A 22,863-nucleotide genomic window follows, 5' to 3' on the forward strand; every position below is an offset into this window, starting at 1 on the left:
CTAGGCGTTACCTTAGATTGTAAACTGTCATGGTCAAAACATATAGATTCAATGGTTGTAAAGATGGGGAGAGGTCTAGCCGTAATAAAGAGATGCTGTGCTTTTTTGACACCACACTCCAAAAAGCAAGTTCTGCGGGCTCTAGTTTTGTCTAATCTTGATTATTGCCCAGTCACGTGGTCCAGTGCAGCAAGTAAAGAGCTAGTTAAGCTGCAGCTGGCCCAGAACAGAGCAGCATGTTTTGCTCTTAATTGTAATCAGAGGGCTGATATAAATACTATACATGCCAGTGCCTCTTGGCTAAGAGTTGAGGAGAGACTGACTGCATCACTTCTTCTTTTTATAAGAAACATTAATGTGTTGAAAATCCCAAATTGTTTGCATAGTCAACTTACACACAGCTCTGACACACACTTATCCCACCAGACATGCCACCAGGGGTCTTTTCATAGTCCACAAATCCAGAAAAAAATTCAAGAAATCGTACAGTATTATATATAGCCCTTGTTGCATGGAACTTCCTTCCATCTCATGTTGCTCAAATAAACAGCAAACCTGGTTTCAAAAAGCAGATAAAGCAACACCTCGCGGCACAACGCCTCTCCCCATTCGACCTAGATAGTTTGTGTGTATGTATTGATATGTAGGCTACATGTGCCTTTTTAAATGTATGTAGTTCTGTCCTTGAGCTGTTCTTGTCTAACGATGTTCTGTATTATGTTTCATGTTTTGTGTGGACCACAGGAAGAGTAGCTGCTGCTTTTGAAACAGCTAATGGGGAGCCTAATAAAATAACAAATACCAAATATATTTATACCCACATAGCAGTCAGCACAAACTGATATCCATAGACATGACAAATTGAATAGGCATATCAACTGCATTTATAATGTATTAGCCTCGGGGGCCCAGGTTTCTCACATTCTGTTGTAAGGATGGCCCCGCGAGACTAATAATGCACAGGCCAGCAATGTCCACAGACAACAACGTGCAGTGTGCTAATAATGCAACTCTTCCTGCTTTGGCCTTGTTCCACCACAATTTCATACAGCAAAAGTGTCATGAAAAACAACCACCCTCGAATTATGTAAGAATAATATGCTTCACCCCCCCCCCCAAAGTGCTTACCTCAGTCGTGTTGTATCTGTACTGTGTTGCTGATGTGGTCACTCTTCTCTGCTTCTTTCCGTTAGCTGCCCAGAGAGGAGCATGATGAACGGCCATGTCCGAGCTAAGCTGTCAGTCAATCAATCACTCAGAGAATGGGACAAACAGAAAGGCCAACTAATCCCTGTATTAATCATTGCCTCAGAGTTTAGGGAAGGCAATGCCAATTCAATAGAGTTGCTCTAATATACTTAATGCATCATTTGGGGAGTGTTGTTGCTATCTAACGGTTATTAAAGTGCTGATGGTAGTGAACTAGCTACATAAATCAATGGCCCTGCTAACCTTTAATCCTGAGCAGATGGGGAACTCTGAATGAAGTCTCAGATCTTCTAAGGGTTCCATCTTTTTGCTTCTTCTGGTCTGCTTTTACACTGACAACTGTAGGGGTCTGTTGACATGGGACAAGATATTGTGTAAGGCCAACAAGTGCAGTTCAACAGAGATTAGGTATCAATTTGTAACATATTGAAATATTTGAGCGTGGATCCCATATTATTTTCGTCTCACCTCCACGTTAACTCTGTTGTCGCCCCTCAACCGGATGTTGTTCTTGAGCTCACTCTCCACGGGGTCCTGAGACGCAGATTGCTATCTAACCCTGTTTAAAAAGTGCTGATGGTAGTAAACAAGATAGATCAATGCTCTTGTTACCCTGCTAAACAGATTGTGATTCTCTTTTAATGTGGCCTCTTTAACTCCTAATTCAAATAAAAGGTGACCATTTTCCTTCCACAGCATACACAAGAAGCATAAAATGGAGGTGCACCAGAGGTAATGCATTAACTCTGAACAACCTAATGCCATTAATAGTCAGTTTTGCAACGCCAAGGTTTACTTGAGGACATCACATCTAGCTAGATGTATACTGTAGGCCTATTATGGATTCTCAATGGGGAGGGGGTTACAGGTACAATATTCATGTCAATTTACACACTTAGTTTATACCACAAGTACCGTAGGCTGCCCCCCACAAAAAAACAGGGAGAAATTATCATATTAATCACACAGGATTTTGTAATATTAAAATGTAAAGGAAAAGAAAGAGGTGGGCCAACATCCCATATCTATATATTTTTTATTATTTTATTTCACCTTTATTTAACCAGGTAGGCTAGTTGAGAACAAGTTCTCATTTACAACTGCGACCTGGCCAAGATAAAAGCAAAGCAGTTCGACACATACAACAACACAGAGTTACATATGGAATAAACAAACATACAATCAATAATACAGTAGAAAAGTCTATATACAGCATGTGCAAATGAGGTAGGATAAGGGAGGTAAGGCAATAAATAGGCCATGGTGGCAAAGTAATTACAACATATCAATTAAACACTGGAATGGTAGAATGTGCAAGTAGAGATACTGGGGTGCAAAGGAGCAAAATAATTAAATACAGTATGGGGATGAGGTAGATTGGATGGGCCATTTACAGATGAACTATGTACAGGTGCAGTTATCTGTGAGCTGCTCTGACAGCTGGTGCTTCAAGCTAGTGAGGGAGGTAAGAGTCTCCAGCTTCAGTGATTTTTGCAGTTCGTTATTGGCAGCAGAGAACTGGAAGGAGAGGCGGCCAAAGGAAGAATTGGCTTTGGGTGTGACCAAGAGTGACATTATTAATGTATACAGAGAAGAGAGTCGGACCGAGGCAGGCGAGGCAGTCATTTGAGAAACCAAGGCTGTTGAGTCTGCCAATAAGAATGTTGTGATTGACAGAGTCGAAAGACTTAGCCAGGTCGATGAATACGTCTGCACTGTAATGTCTTTTATTGATGGCGGTTATGATATCGTTTAGGACCTTGAGCGTGGCTGAGGTGCACCCATGACCAGCTCTGAAACGAGATTGCATAGCGGAGAAGGTACGGTGGGATTCGAAATGGTCGGGAATCTGTTAACTTGGCTTTCGAAGACCTTAGAAAGGCAGGGTAGAATAGATATAGGTCTGTAGCAGTTTGGGTCTAGAGTGTCTCCCACTTTGAAGAGGGGGATGACCGCGGCAACTTTCCAATCTATGGGAATCTCAGACGATACGAAAGAGGTTGAACAGGCTAGTAATAGGGGTTGCAACAATTTCTGCAGATCATTTTAGAAAGAGAGTGTCAGAACATCAGCTATCTGGATTTGGGTGAAGGAGAAGTGGGGGAAGCTTGGGCGAGTTGCTGTGGGGGGTGGAGGGCTGTTGATCGGGGTAGGGCTAGCCATGTGGAAAGCATGGCCAGCCGTATAATTTTTTTAATTGAAATTCTCAATTATCGTGGATTTATTGGTGGTGACAGTGTTTCCTAGCCTCAGTGCAGTGGGCAGCTGGGAGGAGGTGCTGTTATTCTCCATGGACTTTACAGTGTCCCAGAACTTTTTTGAGTTTGTGCTACAGGATGCAAATTTCTGCTTGAAAAAGCTAGCCTTAGCATTCCTAACTGCCTGTGTATATTTGTTCCTAACTTCCCTGAAAAGTTGCATATCACGGGGGCTGTTCGATGCTAATGCAGAACGCCACAGAATGTTTTTGTGCTGGTCAAGGGCAGTCAGGTCTGGAGAGAACCAAGGGCTATATCTGTTCCTGGTTCTACATTGTTTTTGAATGGGGCTTGCTTATTTAAGATGGTGAGGAAGGCACTTTTGACGAATAACCAGGCATCCACTACTGACAGAATGAGGTCATTATCATTCAAGGATACCAGGGCCAGGTGGATTAGAAAGGCCTGCTTGCTGAAGTGTTTTAGGGAGCGTTTGACAGTGATGAGGGGTGGTCGTTTCCCCGCAGACCCATTACGGATGCAAGCAATGAGGCAGTTATCGCTGAGATCTTGGTTGAAAACAGCAGAGGTGTATTTGGAGGGCAAGTTGGTTAGGAGGATATCTATGAGGTTGCCAGCGTTTACGGATTTGGGGTTGTACCTGGTGGGTTCATTGATAATTTGTGTGAGATTAAGGGCATCAAGCTTAGATTGTAGGATAGCCGGGGTGTTAAGTATCCACTTCCCACCCCACCCCTACATCCAAAGTTGCTTTTACATCCATCCTCCTGCTCCGGTGACCATAGAAAACCCTCCCCATATCACCCCTTCCTTGTGGGCCCATTTTATATATATATATATATATATATATAGTATACAGATTAGATTTGATATATATATATATACACAGTGTATATATATATACCAATCAAAAGTTGTTCTTTATTTTTACTATTTTCTACATTGTAGAATAATAGTGAAGATATCAAAACTATAAAATAACACACATGGAATCACGTAGTAACAAAAAAAATGTTAAACAAATCTACGTAGCCACCCATCGCCTTGATGACAGCTTTGCACACTCTTTGCATTCTCTCAACCAGCTTCATGAGGTAGTCCCCTGGAATGCATTTCAATTAACAGGTGTGCCTTGTTAAAAGTTCATTTGTGGATTTTTTTCCCCTGCATTTGAGCCATCAGTTGTGTTGTGACAAGATAGGGGTGGTATACAGAAGATAGCCCTATTTGGTAGTTCATATTATGGCAAGAACAGCTCAAATAAGCAAAGAGAAACAACAGTCCATTACTTTAAGACACTAGGAAGGTGTCAATGCGTAAAATGAAGAACTTTGAAAGTTTCTTCAAGTGCAGTGGCAAAAACCATCAATCGCTATGATGAAACTGGCTCTCATGAGGAACGTCACAGGAAAGGAGTTACCTCTGCTGCAAACAAAAAGTTCATTAGAGTTACCAGCCTCAGAAATCGGCATTTAACTGCACCTCAGATTGCAGCTCAAATAAATCCTTCATAGAGATCAAGTAACAGACACATCTCAACATCAACCGTTCAGAAGAGACTGTGTACATTTTTTTTTTCTCACCTTTATTTTACCAGATAGGCCAGTTGAGAACAAGTTGTCATTAACAATTGCTACTATTATTTGTTTTTCAACAGGACAATGACCCAAAACACACCACATGGCTGTGTTAGGGCTATTTGACAAAGGATAGTGATGGAGTGCTGCATCAGATGTCCTGGCCACCACAATCACCTGACCTCAACCCAATTGAGATATTTTGGGATGAGTTGGACCGTAGAGTGAAGGAAAAGAAGCCAACAAGCGCTCAACTATTGTAAAAGAGATTATGTTTGTAAAATGTGTATAATATGTATAAACTGAAGGTAGAATCCTAAGTGTTATTGTTTATTAGTTTACTCCAATTGGGGGAGGGGTGGTAGGGTTTGCGGGGAATAATAAAGGTATATTCATTTTTTTTTATATGTACAGTTGAAGTCAGAAGTTAACATACACCTCAGTTTTCACAATTCCTGACATTTAATCAGATTAAAAATTCCCTGTCCTAGGTCAGGTAGGATCACCACTTTATTTTAAGAATGTGAAATGTCAGAATAATAGTAGAGAGAATGATTTTATTTCTTTCATTACATTCCCAGTGGGTCAGAAGTTTACATACACTCAATTAGTATTTGGTAGCATTGCCTTTAAATTGTTTAACTTGGGTCAAACGTTTCAGGTAACCTTCAACAAGCTTTCCACAATAAGTCGGGTGAATTTTGGCCCATTCCTCCTGACAGAGATGGTGTAACTGAGTCAGGTTTGTAGGCCTCCTTGCTCACACACACTTTTTCAGTTCTGCCCAAAAATTTACTATAGGATTGAGGTCAGGGCTTTGTGATGGCCACTACCTTGACTTTACTGTTCTTAAGCCATTTTTCCACAACTTTGGAAGTATGCTTGGGGTCATTGTCCATTTGGAAGACCCATTTGCGACCAAGCTTTAACTTCTTGACTGATGCCTTGAGATGTTGCTTCAATATTTCCACATCATTTTCCTACCTCATGATGCCATCTATTTTGTGAAGTGCACCAGTCCCTCCTGCAGTGGAGCACCCAACATGATGCTACCCAAGGCTATTCAATGCGAGAAATTACCAAGAAACTTTAGATTTCATACAACGCTGTGTATTACTCCCTTCACAGAACAGCGCAAACTGACTCTAACCAGAATAGAAAGAGGAGTGGGAGGCCCCGGTGCACAACTGAGCAAGAGGACAAGTACATTAGAGTGTGTAGTTTGAGAAACGGACACCTCACAAGTCCTCAACTGGCAGCTTTATTAAATAGTACCCGCAAAACACCAGTCTCAACGTCAACAGTGAAGAGGTGACTCTGGGATTCTGGCCTTGAAGGAGTTTCCACATGTAGAAAATGGTAAAAATAGAGAAAAACCCTTGAATAAGTGTTTTAATACTTTTGATTGGTAGTGTACACTGAACAAAAATATAAACGCATCAGGTAAAGTTTTGGTCCCATGTTTCATGAGCAAAAAAAAAAAAAAAGAGATCCCAGAAAGGTTCCAAAAAGCTGATTTCGCTCAAATTTTGTGCACAAATTTGTTTACATCCCTGTTAATGGGTATTTTTCCTTTGCCAAGATAATCCATCCACCTGACAGGTGTGGCATATCAAGAAGCTGATTCAACAGGATGATCATTACACAAGTGCACCGTGTGCTGGGGACAATAAAAGGCCACTGTAATATGTGCAGTTTTGTCACAACACAATGCCACAGATGTCTCAAGTTGAGGGAGCATGCAATTGGCATGGTGACTGCAGGAATGTCCACCAGAGCTGTCGCCAGAGAATTGAATGTTCACATCCGGCTTCACCTGCGGGATCATCTGAGACCAGCCACCAGGACAGCTGATGAAACTGGAGTATTTCTGTCTGTAATAAAGCCCCTTTGTGGGGAACAAAACCAATTCTGTAATATTTTAATCATATTAATGAAATTGGAGCCAAGTCCCATATGTTCCAAAACCGACCAAAGATATTACCACTCTAGTCTATCAAAAGCTTTTTATGCGACGAGAGATTGGAGTTTTGGCTTCTGATGAAGCATATAAGATATGTAATAGACGGAGGTTATCTGAGGATAATAGCTTAACAAACCTGCTTTGGTATAAATGTACCAATTTGGGTAAGTTTCAAGGTGTGATGGCAGAATTTTGAAAAATTGTTTAATATCTGTGTATACCAAAGATAGAGGACGATAGTGAGAGCACTGGGTGGCATCCTTATGATTAGTTAATAAAAGCTGAATTAGTGCTGCATTTACATCCAGTCCAAATGAACGGCTGTGTTCATCATTTCAGTGGACCCAATTGGTTCCAAAATGTTTATAATATACCTCAGGAGCCATTTGCCTTTATTCATGTTATACAATACCCTTTTGAGTTCATGGAGAGAGATTTGGGTACGCTGGCTTCCTCAGTTGAGAGAAGAGGAGTTCTTATATCTTTGCAAAAGGACTCAATCTGGCTTGGTGAGGATTTACAATCAGAGGTGTACAATTCATTTCTGGTTCCAGTGGCATGTATTGAAACGGGTGGCCTATTCCTGTGTTTTCTTTTGGAAATTACTATGAATTAAAAGGACTTATTTCCTAAAACTTGTCAATACTAAACATCATATTAAGGTGTAGGACATTCATTTCGTGACAAGCAATAACTAGCAGGTCTATTTAGGCTCCAGCAGGTAGAATTTGTCTGTCCACAATTCAACTGTGGGAACTTGGCAAATCTCAATAGTTGATAGTTGGTAAGGAGATTGATTATCTCTGCCCTCAATTTACAATTAAAACCGGTAAATTAATTATTGGTTGATCCCTATTCAACCAAAGTGGAAAGTCTGGAGGAGAGAGCCAATCCAGAGGTGCGACTCCATGACCTGGAAACAGCACAAGCTAAGTTGGAAAGGATAATCAAACTATTAAAAAACAGAATCGCTCTAAAATAATTCCTGTAAATTCAATGTGCGGGTCACAGAACTTGAAATTGGTGTGGAAGCAGGCAACTCAACTTCCTTCATGAGCAATCTTTTCTATGAACTGTTCGGCTGGAGAAGCTGGTTCCCATGCCGCTGATTAACATTGCGCACCGCACCGGTCAAATCTGCAATGGCTCTGGCTGTATGATTGTATGGATCCAGAGCTTTGAAGTCAAGAGACGAATTGTTTGCCTTGCAGCGGAATCTGGAGGTCTGACCTACAAAATATGCAGGGAAGAGGAGCCCAGACCTGAGTGCCAAAACAGAAGGTGACCTAGAACATGGTGAGATCCCAACTATGCAAGCTAAACCTGAGCTGCGGATTCATCCACCCATCAAAACTCACCTTAACCTTCCAGAACACAACACAAACGTTTTCCACTGCCAAGGAGGCTCAAGACTTCGAGAAGCACATCAAACCCAACATGCAAGGGGACAAGCCGACAAAAAACAACAGCCAAGTATTGCAGAGAACAAAAAGCATGTAATCATTGGAAACATGTTTTCAATGACAACAGCAATGACAGTCACAAACACTGGCCAATGTCCCATTAATTGCCCACCGGAGGCTGAACCCGACTGGCTGTGAGTGGGACCTGTCAGGGGCCTACCACAGAGAGGGGGCGAGGGGTGAGAGTTGAAATGTATCACTCTCCTTAGATGACAGCCACACCTGGGTGCCACTGAGAATAAATGACCGTGACATACACTTGGCCCCAGTCGAGCAGGATTAAACCACGCCTACTCTATCCTCCAATGTGTCCCATGTGTACTGCTCTCTGATCACGGGCTGCATCACCAATGTACATTGACAAAAACGTATGGCATTTGCCATGTTCCCTGTAGTGTGTACACTTTTTTGTCAATATAAAAATAATTTCTTCTAAAAAGAAAAAAAAAAATCATTTTTTTCTCTCTTAAACATAAATGAGAAACAAAATGACAATATTCACATACGTACATAGGTTGTTAGAAAATCAACTTTTTTTTAAATATATCTATACAGTGGGGCAAAAAAGCATTTAGTCAGCCACAATTTAGTCAGCCACAATTGTGCAAGTTCTCCCACTTAAAAAGATGAGAGGCCTGTAATTTTCATCATAGGTACACTTCACCTATGACAGACAGAATAAAATTTTAAAAAACCAGAAAATCACATTGTAGGATTTTTCATGAATTTAGTTGCAAATTATGGTGGAAAATAAGTACAAACAAGCAAGATTTCTGGCTCTCACAGACCTGTAACTTCCCCCCTGTCCTCCACTCGTTACCTGTATTAATGGCACCTGTTTGAACTTGTTATCAGTATAAAAGACACCTGTCCACAACCTCAAACAGTCACACTCCAAACTCCACTATGGCCAAGACCAAAGAGCTGTCAAAGGACACCAGAAACAAAATTGTAGACCTGCACCAGGCTGGGAAGACTGAATCTGCAATATGTAAGCAGCTTGGTTTGAAGAAATCAACTGTGGGAGCAATTATTAGGAAATGGAAGACATACAAGATCACTGATAATCTCCCTCGACCTGGGGCTCCACGCAAGATCTCACCCCGTGGGGTCAAAATGATCATAAGAATGGTGAGCAAAAATCCCAGAACCACACGGGGGGACCTAGTGAATGACCTGCAGAGAGCTGGGACCAAAGTAACAAAGCCTACCATCAGTAACACACTACGCCGCCAGGGACTCAAATCCTGCAGTGCCAGACGAGTCCCCCTGCTTAAGCCAGTACATGTCCAGGCCCGTCTGAAGTTTGCTAGAGAGCATTTGGATGATCAAGAAGAAGATTGGGAGAATGTCACATGGTCAGATGAAACCAAAATATAACTTTTTGGTAAAAACTCAACCCGTCGTGTTTGGAGAACAAAGAATGCTGAGTTGCATCCAAAGAACACCATACCTACTGTGAAGCATGGGGGTGGAAACATCATGCTTTGGGGCTGTTTTTCTGCAAAGGGACCAGGACGACTGATCCGTGTAAAGGAAAGAATTAATGGGGCCATGTATCGTGAGATTTTGAGTGAAAACCTCCTTCCATCAGCAAGGGCATTGAAGATGAAACGTGGCTGGGTCTTTCAGCATGACAATGATCCCAAACACACCGCCCGGGCAACGAAGGAGTGGCTTCGTAAGAAGCATTTCAAGATCATGGAGTGGCCTAGCCAGTCTCCAGATCTCAACCCCATAGAAAATCTTTGGAGGGAGTTGAAAGTCCGTGTTGCCCAGCAACAGCCCCAAAACATCACTGCTCTAGAGGAGATCTGTATGAAGGAATGGGCCAAAATACCAGCAACAGTGTGTGAAAACCTTGTGAAGACTTACAGAAAACGTTTGACCTCTCTCATTGCCAACAAAGGGTATATAACAAAGTATTGAGATAAACTTTTGTTATTGACCAAATACTTATTTTCCACCATAATTTGCAAATAAATTCATTAAAAATCATACAATGTGATTTTCTGGAATTTTTTTCAAATTTTGTCTGTCATAGTTGAAGTGTACCTATGATGAAAATTACAGGCCTCTCTCATCTTTTTAAGTGGGAGAATTTGCACAATTGGTGGCTGACTAAATACTTTTTTGCCCCACTGTATGTATGTATGTGTGTATGTATGCATGTATGTATGTATATGAGAGAGTAAGAAATAAACTCTCAGACACTTTGGACCAAGTTTGTAATAATTTCCTTGCTGTTCTCAACCGTAGCTGCCTCTTGATAATGAGACGGTTGCTTTCTCTCATCTTGATCAAGACCAAGGATCTGCAACATAAGAACAAGACAACCCAATGTTAGCTCACACCAGTGGTTTGTTAATACCACCTAAATAGATAAAGATTTGACACAATCCATGTCCAATTCATCTTTTTAATCTTTTCACATTAAAAGAGCAAACTATCCAAGTCCCACCTAGTCTCGCGAGGCCATCCTTCCAAATCTTGTCTTGTTGACACGAATATTAGAAAACGTGTATTTTGCATTTGAATGGAAACCCTGGCTGTTAATGCTCGCATTTGATTAGCTATTACATTTCCCCTCGGGAGAGGCATTTCCTTGTTTTTCCTTTGTTTGTCTGCATTTCCTACCATGTCAGGCAGAGTTTTAGAAGCCGATGCAGTGTTACTATTTGTATCTTATGCTAGCTAGCTGTTTGCAAGTGGGGAATATTTAAGCACAACCTGTTTGGTGCTCTACCTACATTAAATATTTATTAAGCGGCTACATGTCACTAGTTCCCATCTACACTCCACCATATTCTAGTCCCTTTTATCGTCGTCTGAGGAGAACTTTCCCAGGCTTTCAAACAGAACGTGAAAAGCCCGGGCTTCGGAGGCCAAGTCCCACTCAGTTGTCACTCACCAGATGAGACGGGATGTCCAAAGGGGAGGAGATGTCGGTCTTGTACAGTTTCCTCTTGGTCCTCTTCGGTTTCACTGCTGTGTCTTTCTCTCGCTCTGTAGGTCTTCCACTTACAATCCCCATAATTGTCTTCGCTATGGAGAGATAGACCGTTATAAAATAGAATAACATTTTGGCAGAATGTCTGATGTGTGTGCAGTACACTGACAACAGTGAAGGAGAACAGCCAAGTCTTGCTAACCTTTGCTTCCGAGCAGACTCGGGGAACTCTGGATGAAACCTCCAATCTTCTGGAGGGTTCCATCCTTTTTGCATTTCAGACTTGCTGGGGTCTGTTGCTTCTTCTGGTCTGCTTTTACACAGAGCACGGTCGGCGACTGTTGACATGACGTACACACAGGTTAACCTTTACTAGTGGCTTTCAAATGAGTTATGACGAAGATCAAAGTTGTAACATATTTAAATGTTTGACTAGATTCTCTTCTTACCTGCATGTTCACTCTGTTGTCCCTCCTCAACTTTATATTCTTTTTGTTTTCACTTTCCACAGGGTCCTGAGGCACAGAGAGACCATTTTAGAATTTGTGAGAGGACACACACACACATTGTTTGTATTACAATGAAGGGCTCAATTCGTCAGGCAATCAAGTCAGAATGATGCAGTCCTTTGATGAATGTATAGCATAATTGAGATCTTAATTTCAAAGCGATCTGGTTAAATCTGTGTTATGGGCAATTCAATTGTTTGACATACATTTGACCCACACTTGGGCTCCCAAGTGGCGCAGTGGTCTAAGACACTGCATTTCAGTGCTAGAGGCCTTCACTACAGACAACCTGGTTTGAATCCAGGCTGTATCACAACCGGCCGTGATTGGGATTCCCATAGGGCGGCGCACAATTGGCCCAGCGTCGTTCGAGTTTGGCCGGTGTTCTTAACTGACTTGCCTAGTTAAAGAAAGGTAAAACATTATTTTATTTTTTTACATTTTAAAGTGAAAAGTCTCAGCATCATTCAGTTACCGTGGAATTGCGCTTATACTTTTTTCCAAAATAACTTAAAGGAGGAATTTTAACCAGGACCTTGAAATACTATCCAATCTGTCACGAGACTGGAATGTGAAGGGACTCAAGGGATTGCGCCTGTAGTTTTCCAGGTTCTCACAACTGTTTATAAACCCATTATCTGTTGGCATTACTCTTGCTTCTTTGGCACAACTCAATCCTGCTGAACAGAGAAGGGTGCTTTTAGGTAGTTTCTCAGTTTAGCGAGAGAGGAGAGACATTGACCAGGTTTACATGCACACCAATATCCCATTATTATTCAGGATACGCAAGTATTCCGTTTGAGTCAACGCATATAAACATCATATCCTGTTTAAAATAACCCAAATAAGCTCGTATCCTGGTTTTGAGAAACCCGAATAAGATGCTTGGGAAATGCTGATCTTCGACGGCATACTGTGGCATGTGAACATCTTATCCAGTCAGCTTTTTTTCAGCAGTCTAAGTATCACATAGTACCACCTTTTGAAGTTCAGATAGAAACTGTAATAGTTGGAATAGTAACTAATGTGGAACGGACTGTATGCCTCTGATAATATTAACTCCTGCAGAATGAAGTGCTTCTTGCAGTAAAATTAGAGACCAAATGTTCATTTGAGAAATACCTAATTTGAGAAATACCGTGAAAAAATGCAAATGCACGCTTAGGGACTGTATTGTATAGGCCCAAAAAATGTTACCGTCATAAAAGCTGACTTAAAAAAAATACAAAATAAAACTTTCAACCACAGCGTCGAAGACCAACTGAAATACTACCAGAAACATCCAATAGTTCACAGCTTTTCATTTCCTTAAAACAAACTGATGTCATTTCAACATTTTTGCACGGAAACATCTCCCCGGTACCTAAACGTTTTCGCTCTGCGAGAGAAACAGAAATGAAAGACAACTTTACCGATGTCAACTAGATTGTTGATGCATTCATTCTATTGATTTATGACATCATTCTGGTGAGCAAGGCTTTATTTTGTATTCTAGATCATCAAGTAATGACAAGGGAAACTGCAGGTTTCTAACTATAGACTACATGGAACTCTTCCACATCAAGTAACTCAAGCTAGCAGTAAAATCAGATTTATAAACACTGATAAAACACCTCATGGCACAACGCGGACTGTAAAACCACAAACACATTGTAATACTGTACATTTTATATTGTAGATTTGTAGTGACAGCGTAGTGATGTAATAACTTCTTGTATGATGCGTTGTTTTGTTTATGATGTAGGCCAGGGGTGTCAAACTAATTTTGCTGAGGGAGGCCCACATTCGTTCTTCAACGAGGTCCGGAGGGCCGCACGGAAAATTGGTTATATTTCCTATCCATCAAAACGTTTGTTTTTTTGTTGTAGCTTTCGTTTCAGTGATTATTAGCTAGCTGGACAAAGAAAACTGTACGAATGCAGGTCCATTATCATTCCTACACAGTTTCAGTTTGGTTCTTGTCACTTTTTTCTCAAACTACCCACGGGCCGGATTGGACCCCTGCACGGGCCAGATCTTGCTATACGTTCTACACCCCTGATGTAGGTGGTTAAGTTGTTGTTGTTATAAACCTGTTTGGAAACCAGGACGAGAGGATGCTGTAAGAGTAGGTGCACGTTAACACCTTATCCTGAATAAGACCTTAACCGGGAAATGAGCAACTATCTGGAATACTGCGTGCATGTAAACGTGGTCACTGTCGTGTTTGTTGTGCATCTGCTGCTTGCTCTCTGGAAGGGCTGGGTTCTGCTGGGTAATACCCAGTCTGTTGAGATGTTCTCATCCTCTCACATGCACAAGCAAAATAAAAAATGCAGGTCAACCCCAGGCTTTCCATGTCTAACATTTTGAGGAAGTGTAATGAGATTCAAGAGATATGCAATGTTATGGTTTTCAGTCAAATTAACTTGAGATCTACTGGACCTTATTTTCAGATATTCTATATGTTATCAAACACACACTTTGATCTGTACCTTCTCCATCTCGTTGCTTTTTCTCTTCCTGGCTGAGCGGGTGATTTTGTCCTCTCCCTGCCTCCGAATGTTCAGCTTGTTGGGTTGCAGAGTGGTGAATTGGATCTCCAGCTCTGGTTTGGGGAAGCGATGCTCTCGGCTGCCGTCTGTGGACACCTCCGAGAAGTCCAGTTCCTGCCCAGACAGACAGGCCAACATTATACACACAGACCACAAAATATAAAATAGGAATGTTCTTTTTACACCCATATTGGGATGAGTCCAGGGGCTAAAATGAACACCTGCCAAATGCTGGGAGACTTTTTAATTATCAGGTAAGATGTCTACTTCACCACCCATGTTGGTGGGTGGTCAGGGCTCCACATTGTGAGCATTTCACTCGCATATGTGAATAAAAAGTCAAGTATGATCACATTTATAGCAAAATAAATGCTGCAGTAGCTGTTTTCAAAGTCTTTCTGCGCTGCAACACTGCCTGGCTGGGGGCTGTGCTTACGCACGTGAAGTGCTGAGACTAGGACTAAAGGAACAATTAATCAAAAGGCCACCTGGACTATTTACATTGACCCCCCCCCCCCCCCCCCCCCAGTGTTTTTACACTGCTACTACTCGTTGTTTATTAACTATTCATAGTCACTTTATAAATGACCTCGACTAACCTCTACCCACGCACATTGACTCGGTACCGGCACCCCCTGTATATAGCCTCGTTATTGTTATGTAAATATCGTGTTACTTTCAGATTACATTTTTTTTTTTCAGTCGTCATTTCACAGTAAGGTTAAAACATTTTTTTTTTTTAAATCTACCTGCCAAAGTGGCTGGTGGACCAAAAGGTTACATTTAGGCCCTGTATGAGTCTATCCCTGATGTTGTGGCTGAAAAATGACAAGGAAACAGTCAACCACTCAGAATGGGAAGCAGCCCAATGATTCTCTGATCTATACTGACCTCTTGTGTTTGGAAGTTGGCGTGCTCGTTGAGCTCCCTGAGTTCTCTCTCTTTGTCCGCTTTCCTCTCCTGGAGTTTCTGCATCTCTAATTTAAGGGCCTCCACCAGAGAGCCACTCTCCTCCCTGATCTCTTCTTTCTCAGAGGGCTGCTTTGGCAAGGTCTCCTGAAAACAGAACTATTAGTATTAGAGGCCGACAGTCCTTATGGTGAGACATACTGTCAATTGCGCCTGTCTGAACTTGCACCAGCTTTCCCTGCAACTACATATCATTTCATTGGAAGAATGTGATAAGACATAGGCAGGTAATATTCTGCTGAAGAGGTCTCTACACTACATCAGATGGATCGAAGATCATGCGACTAGGGCCTCCCGAGTGGTGCAGCGGTCTAAGGCATCGCAGGGCTAGCTGTGTCACTACAGATCCTGGCTCGATACCAGGCTGTGTCGCAGGGAGCCGGGAGACCCACCGGGAGACCCACGAGGCAACGTACAATTGGCCCAGAGTCGCCCGGGTTAGGGAGGGTTTGGCCGGCAAGCATGTCCTTGTCCCATCGCACTCTAGCGAACTCCGTGGCAGGCCGGGCGAATGCACGCTGACACGGTCGCCAAGTGTACGGTGTTTCCTCCGACACATTGGTGCGGCTGGCCACCGGGCTAAACGTGCGTTGTGTCAAGAAGCAGTGCGGCTTGGTTGGGTTGTGTTTCAGAGGACGCACGGCTCTCGACCTTCGCCTCTCCCAAGTACGTACCATACACGTGTTGTAGCGATGGGACAAGACTAACCTAACTAATTGGATAACACCAAATTGAGGATTAAAAAAACTATAAAAAAGCGACTTGAATATAAGTGATGAGGTAAAAGGTTTCCAATAAAAACTAGACTGTCACATACACTACAAAATGCTATTTCTGTGACCTTATTCTGTACTCATTTCATCAAAGGAAGTTACCGCTGCACATTCACTGCCTACGCACTCAAACTCTGTTAAGTACTGCCTTTGACCCAGAGACACCATTACAAGCCCAGCAGTTCGAATGCGTTCATTATTCAGAGTCAGAATGATCCCATTTACCTCTTCAGTCTGCAGCTGCCTACAGCGGAGCTCTTCTGAACACCCTCTCAAGAACTCCAGGGCCAGGCACGGACTCTTCTCCTCCTCTGGCCCATTGGCTACCTTCATCAGAATGGCCTTCTCTTCAAGCCACCTCTCCGACTCATACTGTTCATTAGACAGCTAGGAGGATATCAAAAGGAATGGTTACTTTCCTCACCACGTGTGCGTACACCGTCCCATCTCAGACAGAAACGTAAATGGCTGGAGTTTCAGGAGGGACGTCGAGTAGTGATCTTACCCTCAAGCTCTCTTCGGTCTGTTGACATTCCCACTTCACGTTCTCGCACTGGCCGGGACAGTCGTTGAGGACATGAGAGGACTTGGCACCGTTTGTGTTTTTCTGTAGGCAGCCACCCTTCAAACTTGTCAGCTCTTAAATCCAAAATCGAGACATTCCAGACAAATCCACTTAATGTTTCTGAATGAAGATACATGTTGAAATCAATGGGGGGGTGGGATTCTACAAAAAGTGTGTGACCACTCACCTTCACTTAAAGCCTCAATCTCTTTCACCTTGGCTTCCAGAATCTGCTCTTGTTCGGTCTGTGTCCTCTCCTGCTCTGTCAGTGCAAGACGCAAGTCTTCAATCACCTTTTCCTTGGACTTTCCATGACTCTCCACCTCCTCCAGTTTCCGTTGAGCCTCTTCTAGTCTCTCTTGCAGAGCTCTGCACTGGGCCTCCATCTCAGCCAGCTGCTTCTCCAACACTGCAACCCTCTCAGAGCTGCCTCCAGAGGCCTGCACCTGCACCTCCAGGTCCACGATCTGCTCCTTCTGGTGGCCTGACACCTTTTTGAGGTCAGCGTAACTCTTCATAATTTCGTTGTAAGCCCCGTTCTCTAATTCGTAGCCCTGTAGGTTGAATTGGGCCTCCGACCACTGTGTCTCCAGCTGGTTGCAGAGTTCCTCCTGTCCAGAGAGCTTCTCTCTGACCTGGTTGAGCTCCTGCTCCAGGTCAGCTATCCGCTGGCTCTTCTGAACAGACTTCTCCACCACGATCTCACACTGCCTCTTCATGGCATCTATGGCGTCATGGAACTTGAAGTTGTTCCTCTGTGCAGAAGAGACCTTCAGTTCCTCCGCATCCTTCCGGAGTCGTTCTGTTTCCAAAGTCAAGGATTCAATGGTTTGGTATTTTTGGTTGGATTTGTCTTTAAGACCCTTCGAGAGTGCTCTGGATGCTTCTATCTCCTCTGGAAGCTTGGTGGACTTCTCAGTCTGTTCGGTAAGTTCTGTTTGGAGAGTTTTCACCGAAGACTCCACTTTCAATGATGTCTGCTGGAGCTGGAAGATGCTGTTGACAAGAGCTTTGTTGTCTTTGGAGAGCCTGGCTGTCTCTTTCCTCTCTTCCTCCAGCGAGGCCATAACAGCTTCACAACAATCAGTCTGCTCCTCCAGATCATCGCTGAGCTTCTGGACAGTCTGTTCGAATGAAACCCTCTCACGTTTGAGCTCTTCAGCGACTTCGTTCTTTCTTTTTATCTCTCCTTTGACCGTCTCCAACTTCTGAACCGTCGCCTCGTTTTCTTCTTTTAACTGTGAAATGGTCATGTCTTTTTGGCGACATACCACCTGGAGTTTCTCCAACTCATCTGCCAGAATGAGACGCTCGACCTCAAGACTCCCTGGAGAGAGTAAAGGAGAAGGTCAGACAGATACAGAACTCTATAAGTAAATGGAAACATACAGACTATTAGCCAGATACAAGATGAAACCCTCTTCATGTGTTTGGGGGGGGGGGGGGGGGGGGGCGATGACGACTACCTTTCTTCAGGGCAGGCTGATCATCAAGGTCTTCCAGGACATCTGCATGGCGTTTTCTGCCCTCCTCAGAACTGGGACTGTCCCGGTTCATACATTTACAATTCTGTTTCAAGCTCAGGATCTCCTCCTTGATGGAGTCAACCAAGGCCCTCTGTTGACAAAAACAGTGAAAGGGAATGCATATTATCATATACAGAGGTTCTGTGATGGATCATACTACATACACTTCAACTGATAACAAAGCAACCCCACATATGCCATTAATACAGGTGCAAGTATGAAATAATTTACTTACATCCCTAGTTGAAGCCTCACTATTCTGGTCCATTGCTTCCTGCAGCTTGGTTATCACATTGTCTTTCTCATGGCAGGTTTCCATTAAGGCCTCAAAATTCTGCGTCTGAGATTCCAAATTCTGCATGCAATCAAAATATGGAAAACCATCAAGTCTAACCCAACCTTTCATTCAGTGCTCATATGCAACAAAAGACATCAGGCATCAATATCAAGCCAGGCTTACCTCCTTCACTTCCTCTAGCTGTCCGCACACTGTTTTCATTTCAATGCTCATTTCGGCCATTTCTGTAAACAGAAGGAAAACACACATGAGCTAAATACAGATTATTTATCATGATCAAATCCCAGTAAGTGAGACACATTATACATACCATTGGTTTTGAATTTGAGTTGCTGTTGGGTCTTGAGGAGCTCTTCTGATAAGTCGTCCACTTGCTTCATCAGGCTGGCCACAGTGCCAGGAGACTCAGGCAGGTCCACCAGGCAGGTCTGTGCAGCCTCCGCATCCCTCCTGATTCTAGCCAGGTCGTCTCGCATAGTGTCAACGATCCCCTCCAAGAGCCCTACCTTATCCTCCTGTGATGGAAAACAAAGATATCAGAACTAAATGAATCATGCTATTCAAACAAGAACAGGTAAGGATGTTAGTGGTGAAGTTGTATTTTCTGCCAGATCTGATATTATGACCTGTGATCTGAATGAGACTTACCTTTGTTGTTTCCTTGTCACAAGAGACACTTGCACACTCGCTGACACTCTTGCCGACTAAATTTTTCAGGATTTCCAACCTCTTGTCCACTCGGTCCTCGGTGATCTCCCTCTCTTTCGCAAGACGCTCGCTGCAAGACAAAAACATTGTTCAGTCAATGCATCTACAGACAACAGCTAAGATTGACAGCTCTTTTAAAGAGAGGGAAATGCATTGACTACTTACTTGTAATCACTTTCCATTTTGGAAAATAGCTCCATGAACTCGATGGTGACCTCTTCACGGATGTGAGACTCCAAAGCCAATTTCTCAGCTTCCTCCTTCAGAAGCTTCTCCTTTAGTTCCTCCACCAGAGCAATTAAAATACACAACAAAATCAATATTTAACAGTCAGTGAAAATTAATTAGTTTCACAACATATTGAATATTGACAAAACATACATTGCTGAAGTCCTCAAGTGCCATCTTGTCCTCTTCTCTCACCTCAAGAATGGTTTCCTCTGCCATTCCCTCATCACAACTTTCCTCTTCATCATCCTCCTCTTCCTGCAAATCCTCCAGAGTGGTTTCCCAAGCCACCATGGAGCTCTTCCTCCTACTCCATAGGTCTTTGCAGTCAGCATTGTTGATGATGAGGGACACCTCTCTGGCAGATATCTTTGGGGCAATGGCAAGGACTGGTTTGATATTGAGGACCACCACCTGAGAGACCATAAAGAAATAAGATAAATGAGCATTTTCCCCCACCTATATTACCAACCACAAGCTTACGCTTCCTTATAAAGCTCCACCGACTGACCTTTTGGGCGACAGCGGAGAACTTGAGGACGTTGAGCGTCTCGTCGTACATGGAGGCGCATTGGTTGATGTTGATGATCATGCAGGCTTTCCCTCTACCAGAGAAAAAGCCCTGGAGGTAGTGTGTGAGCTTGCTCTCTCTGAAGGGCACATGTTGTCGGAACCTGGAAGATATGTACATAAAAGGAGCATTATATTGGTTTATTAGAAACAAACACGCAGTCAGTGTGTGTAAAAGCATTCATCTCTATACAGATCAAATACTCACTTGGCTTGCTGGTTGAGCCTCAGAGTGTTGATGCATTTGCCCAGAATCAGCAATGAGGTATTGATGTTGCCAGCCTCTTTTAGCTGCACTCCTTTATTCTGAGTCCTTCCACATCTTTCCGATCCAGCCAGATCACACAACGACAACCTTAGACATAACACACAACCATGAATAAAAACAGGACAAACTGGAGAAGAGCAAGGGGAAAAAAAAACACGGAATAACTTGGTCACGTACTCGCTAATTGTGTGGACTCTGGGTACACCAACATCTTCAATACGCAAGATCCGAATGGAGAATATGCTATGGCTTCTGCTGGAGACGTTGTTGAGCTTCGTGCAGGAGAAACTCTGGTTCTTCTTTCCGATCTTCATGATTTTGTACGCCTCCTCGAAATTGTTTACTTGAACCCACTTTAGAGCTACAAGAGAAACCATGTGTATGTTCTGTATGAACTGAAATCCCATAGCATCTAGACTAATACCTCACATATTCAATCAAAGGGATATTACCTTTCACAAAGGTGTTGCCATTGATGTCCTGGGACAGCCGATGGACGGTTCTCCTATGTGAGCCATTAGGAATGGGCTCCAGTAGGTCGTGGATATTCTCATTGTAGATTTCACAGAAGGACACCCACACAGAGTATTTAGTGTGGGAGTCCACATCCAGGCAGAACCTGTCTCCTTCCCCCTGATCACTGACATCGCTTAAGGAAGAACCTGTCAATCAGACAACAAATCTTACATTGATATAACAACAGTGTCAATTAAAGTGTTTATTTGGTGTCAAATTGAGTATCAAGAAATTCTCAAAATACATAGCTGCTGTACTTAAAATATTCAAAGCCTGAAAAAAGTTTCTTACCCTCCAGTATTGTTGACTTGCAAGTGGAGCTCATCGTACTTTTAAGAAAACCACACTGAAGAAAAGAAAGATGGAAAGAAAGTAGTCAGACTCATGTACATTTCAGAGAGAAAGCAAAGTGGACATTGTGCTTGAGGTTTTACTGGTAAACCTCACCTCCTTTGACAGTCTCAAGAGGTTTAGCTTATTTGTAGTCTCTTCATCCTGCTGGAACTTTGTGAGCCTGGTGAAGTCTCTGCATCGATGTGGTTTGACGTCGTTCCGCGTGTAGACTCTGCCCTCAATGCTGTTGAAGATCATGTTCAACGACCTTGGCAAAATTCCACCATCACTCTCAGGGCCTTAATGTAAAATAGATTAAGGGTTAAAAAGGCACAATGCCAAAAGTGTTTAACTTGAAGCTGCATCTGTCACACAATTGTTTTATTGTGGTGAGCGGCGGGTATGAAACAGAGGTCAAAGTGCACATTGGAAACATGCAATTTAAAAAAAATATATAATAATAATAAGAATGTTTCAATAGATTCTGACCGAGTAATGTGAATGTCTTCCCAGCGTTGGTGACTCCATATGTGAAGACAACAGAATTCCCTCCTTCTAGAACATCCCTTACCAGACGTTTCACTGTGCCAGCAAACATCTGCCTCTGTGTAGTGTCAGGGCCATACACCTGGCACGGATGGGGGGGGGGGGGGGGGGTAAAGAAAAATGTCCACACTAATTTCTTAGAAAAAGTACATCTTTACAAATAGCTACTAATCAAACAGCCAGCGAAGGCCTTACCTGGGTGAACTGAAATCGTTGGGCTGTCTGAGAGACTGGTTTGTCACCGTCTGAGTGACTGGTTTGTCGTCTGGTTGATAAAGAGGTCCTAGGTGCCCTGAGTAAAACGGTGTCTGGTGGCTCCATGGAGACACATTCCTAGATTCAAACGGAGGAAAAGGAGTATGTACCACAGCATTCGGATCAATCATAATGCTCCTTAGTATACTGAATGTGTGTCATGGGAAAATACCTGAGATTCACCACTTTCATTCTCTTCTGCGTTAAAGGGACGTATCCTGAGGTAGGCCCGCAGATGCTCTTTCTCAAATAATACAGAATCCTGTAGGCAGATAAGTAGACAGCATTTTATTGGGATTTAGTTCAAAGATGAAGCTATGAAACAAATTCCTACATCTAGCTATATAGCATAACAAGTTAACTCGTCACATCAAGAAACAAACCTGTGGCATAGCAGATGGAATTGCACAACAATCAGCAAACAAATTCTCTCTCAAATCCTCAACCACAATCGGTCCCACTTTCTCTGGTTTCTTGTCCAAACACGTATCCATCACTCTAAAAGACAGACATTTCACATTGTTTATGATGTCCTTTACTCTTTACTCTGATAAAAGCATTTCGCTACACCCACAATAACATCTGCTGAACGTGTATGTGACAAATAAAATTTGAATAAGCTAGCTAAAGGCTAGCCGTTAGCTAAACTAGCTAACTAACGTTGCGTCACTGGAAAGACGACATAACGCGTTGGCTTAGAGAGTCCAAAGGTTATGCACCTATCTTTTGTAGCTATAGTTATAAAAACGTTGAAATACTATAATAACTGACATACTGTGTATTTTTATTCACACAAACATTGAACTGCAGTCCTCTCAATCTGGTTCCAAACAACCTGGCCGGTATAATTTTCAAACTGGACCAATCAGACAGCATGCTGCAAG

General features: G+C 42.7%; 1 protein-coding gene across 2 annotated transcripts; it reads right to left on the reverse strand.

Moving 5' to 3' along the window:
- Window positions 1-10,527: 10,527 nt before the first annotated feature.
- On the reverse strand, window positions 10,528-22,861 carry LOC109866039 (kinesin-like protein KIF20A). Of its 2 annotated transcripts, none has more exons than XM_020454581.2 (27): window positions 22,755-22,861; window positions 22,363-22,477; window positions 22,152-22,241; window positions 21,920-22,057; window positions 21,668-21,806; window positions 21,293-21,477; window positions 21,137-21,191; window positions 20,782-20,991; window positions 20,507-20,690; window positions 20,270-20,416; window positions 20,003-20,165; window positions 19,687-19,905; window positions 19,429-19,538; window positions 19,204-19,333; window positions 18,866-19,070; window positions 18,718-18,779; window positions 18,493-18,612; window positions 18,198-18,348; window positions 16,919-18,058; window positions 16,672-16,805; window positions 16,392-16,553; window positions 15,316-15,480; window positions 14,365-14,538; window positions 11,831-11,896; window positions 11,584-11,719; window positions 11,343-11,476; window positions 10,528-10,745 (listed from the first exon to the last, which is right to left on the reverse strand). In XM_020454581.2, the coding sequence occupies exons 1-27, from the start codon at window positions 22,853-22,855 to the stop codon at window positions 10,638-10,640; spliced, it is 4,743 nt and encodes a 1,580-aa protein (XP_020310170.2). In that variant the 5' UTR covers window positions 22,856-22,861; the 3' UTR covers window positions 10,528-10,637. The 2 variants fall into 2 exon arrangements, with proteins under 2 accessions (XP_020310170.2, XP_020310169.2); XM_020454580.2 differs by having other exon boundaries at window positions 19,429-19,547.
- Window positions 22,862-22,863: the final 2 nt, after the last annotated feature.

Source organism: Oncorhynchus kisutch, linkage group LG20 (assembly GCF_002021735.2).
Source record: "Oncorhynchus kisutch isolate 150728-3 linkage group LG20, Okis_V2, whole genome shotgun sequence".
Lineage (NCBI taxonomy): Eukaryota > Metazoa > Chordata > Actinopteri > Salmoniformes > Salmonidae > Oncorhynchus > Oncorhynchus kisutch.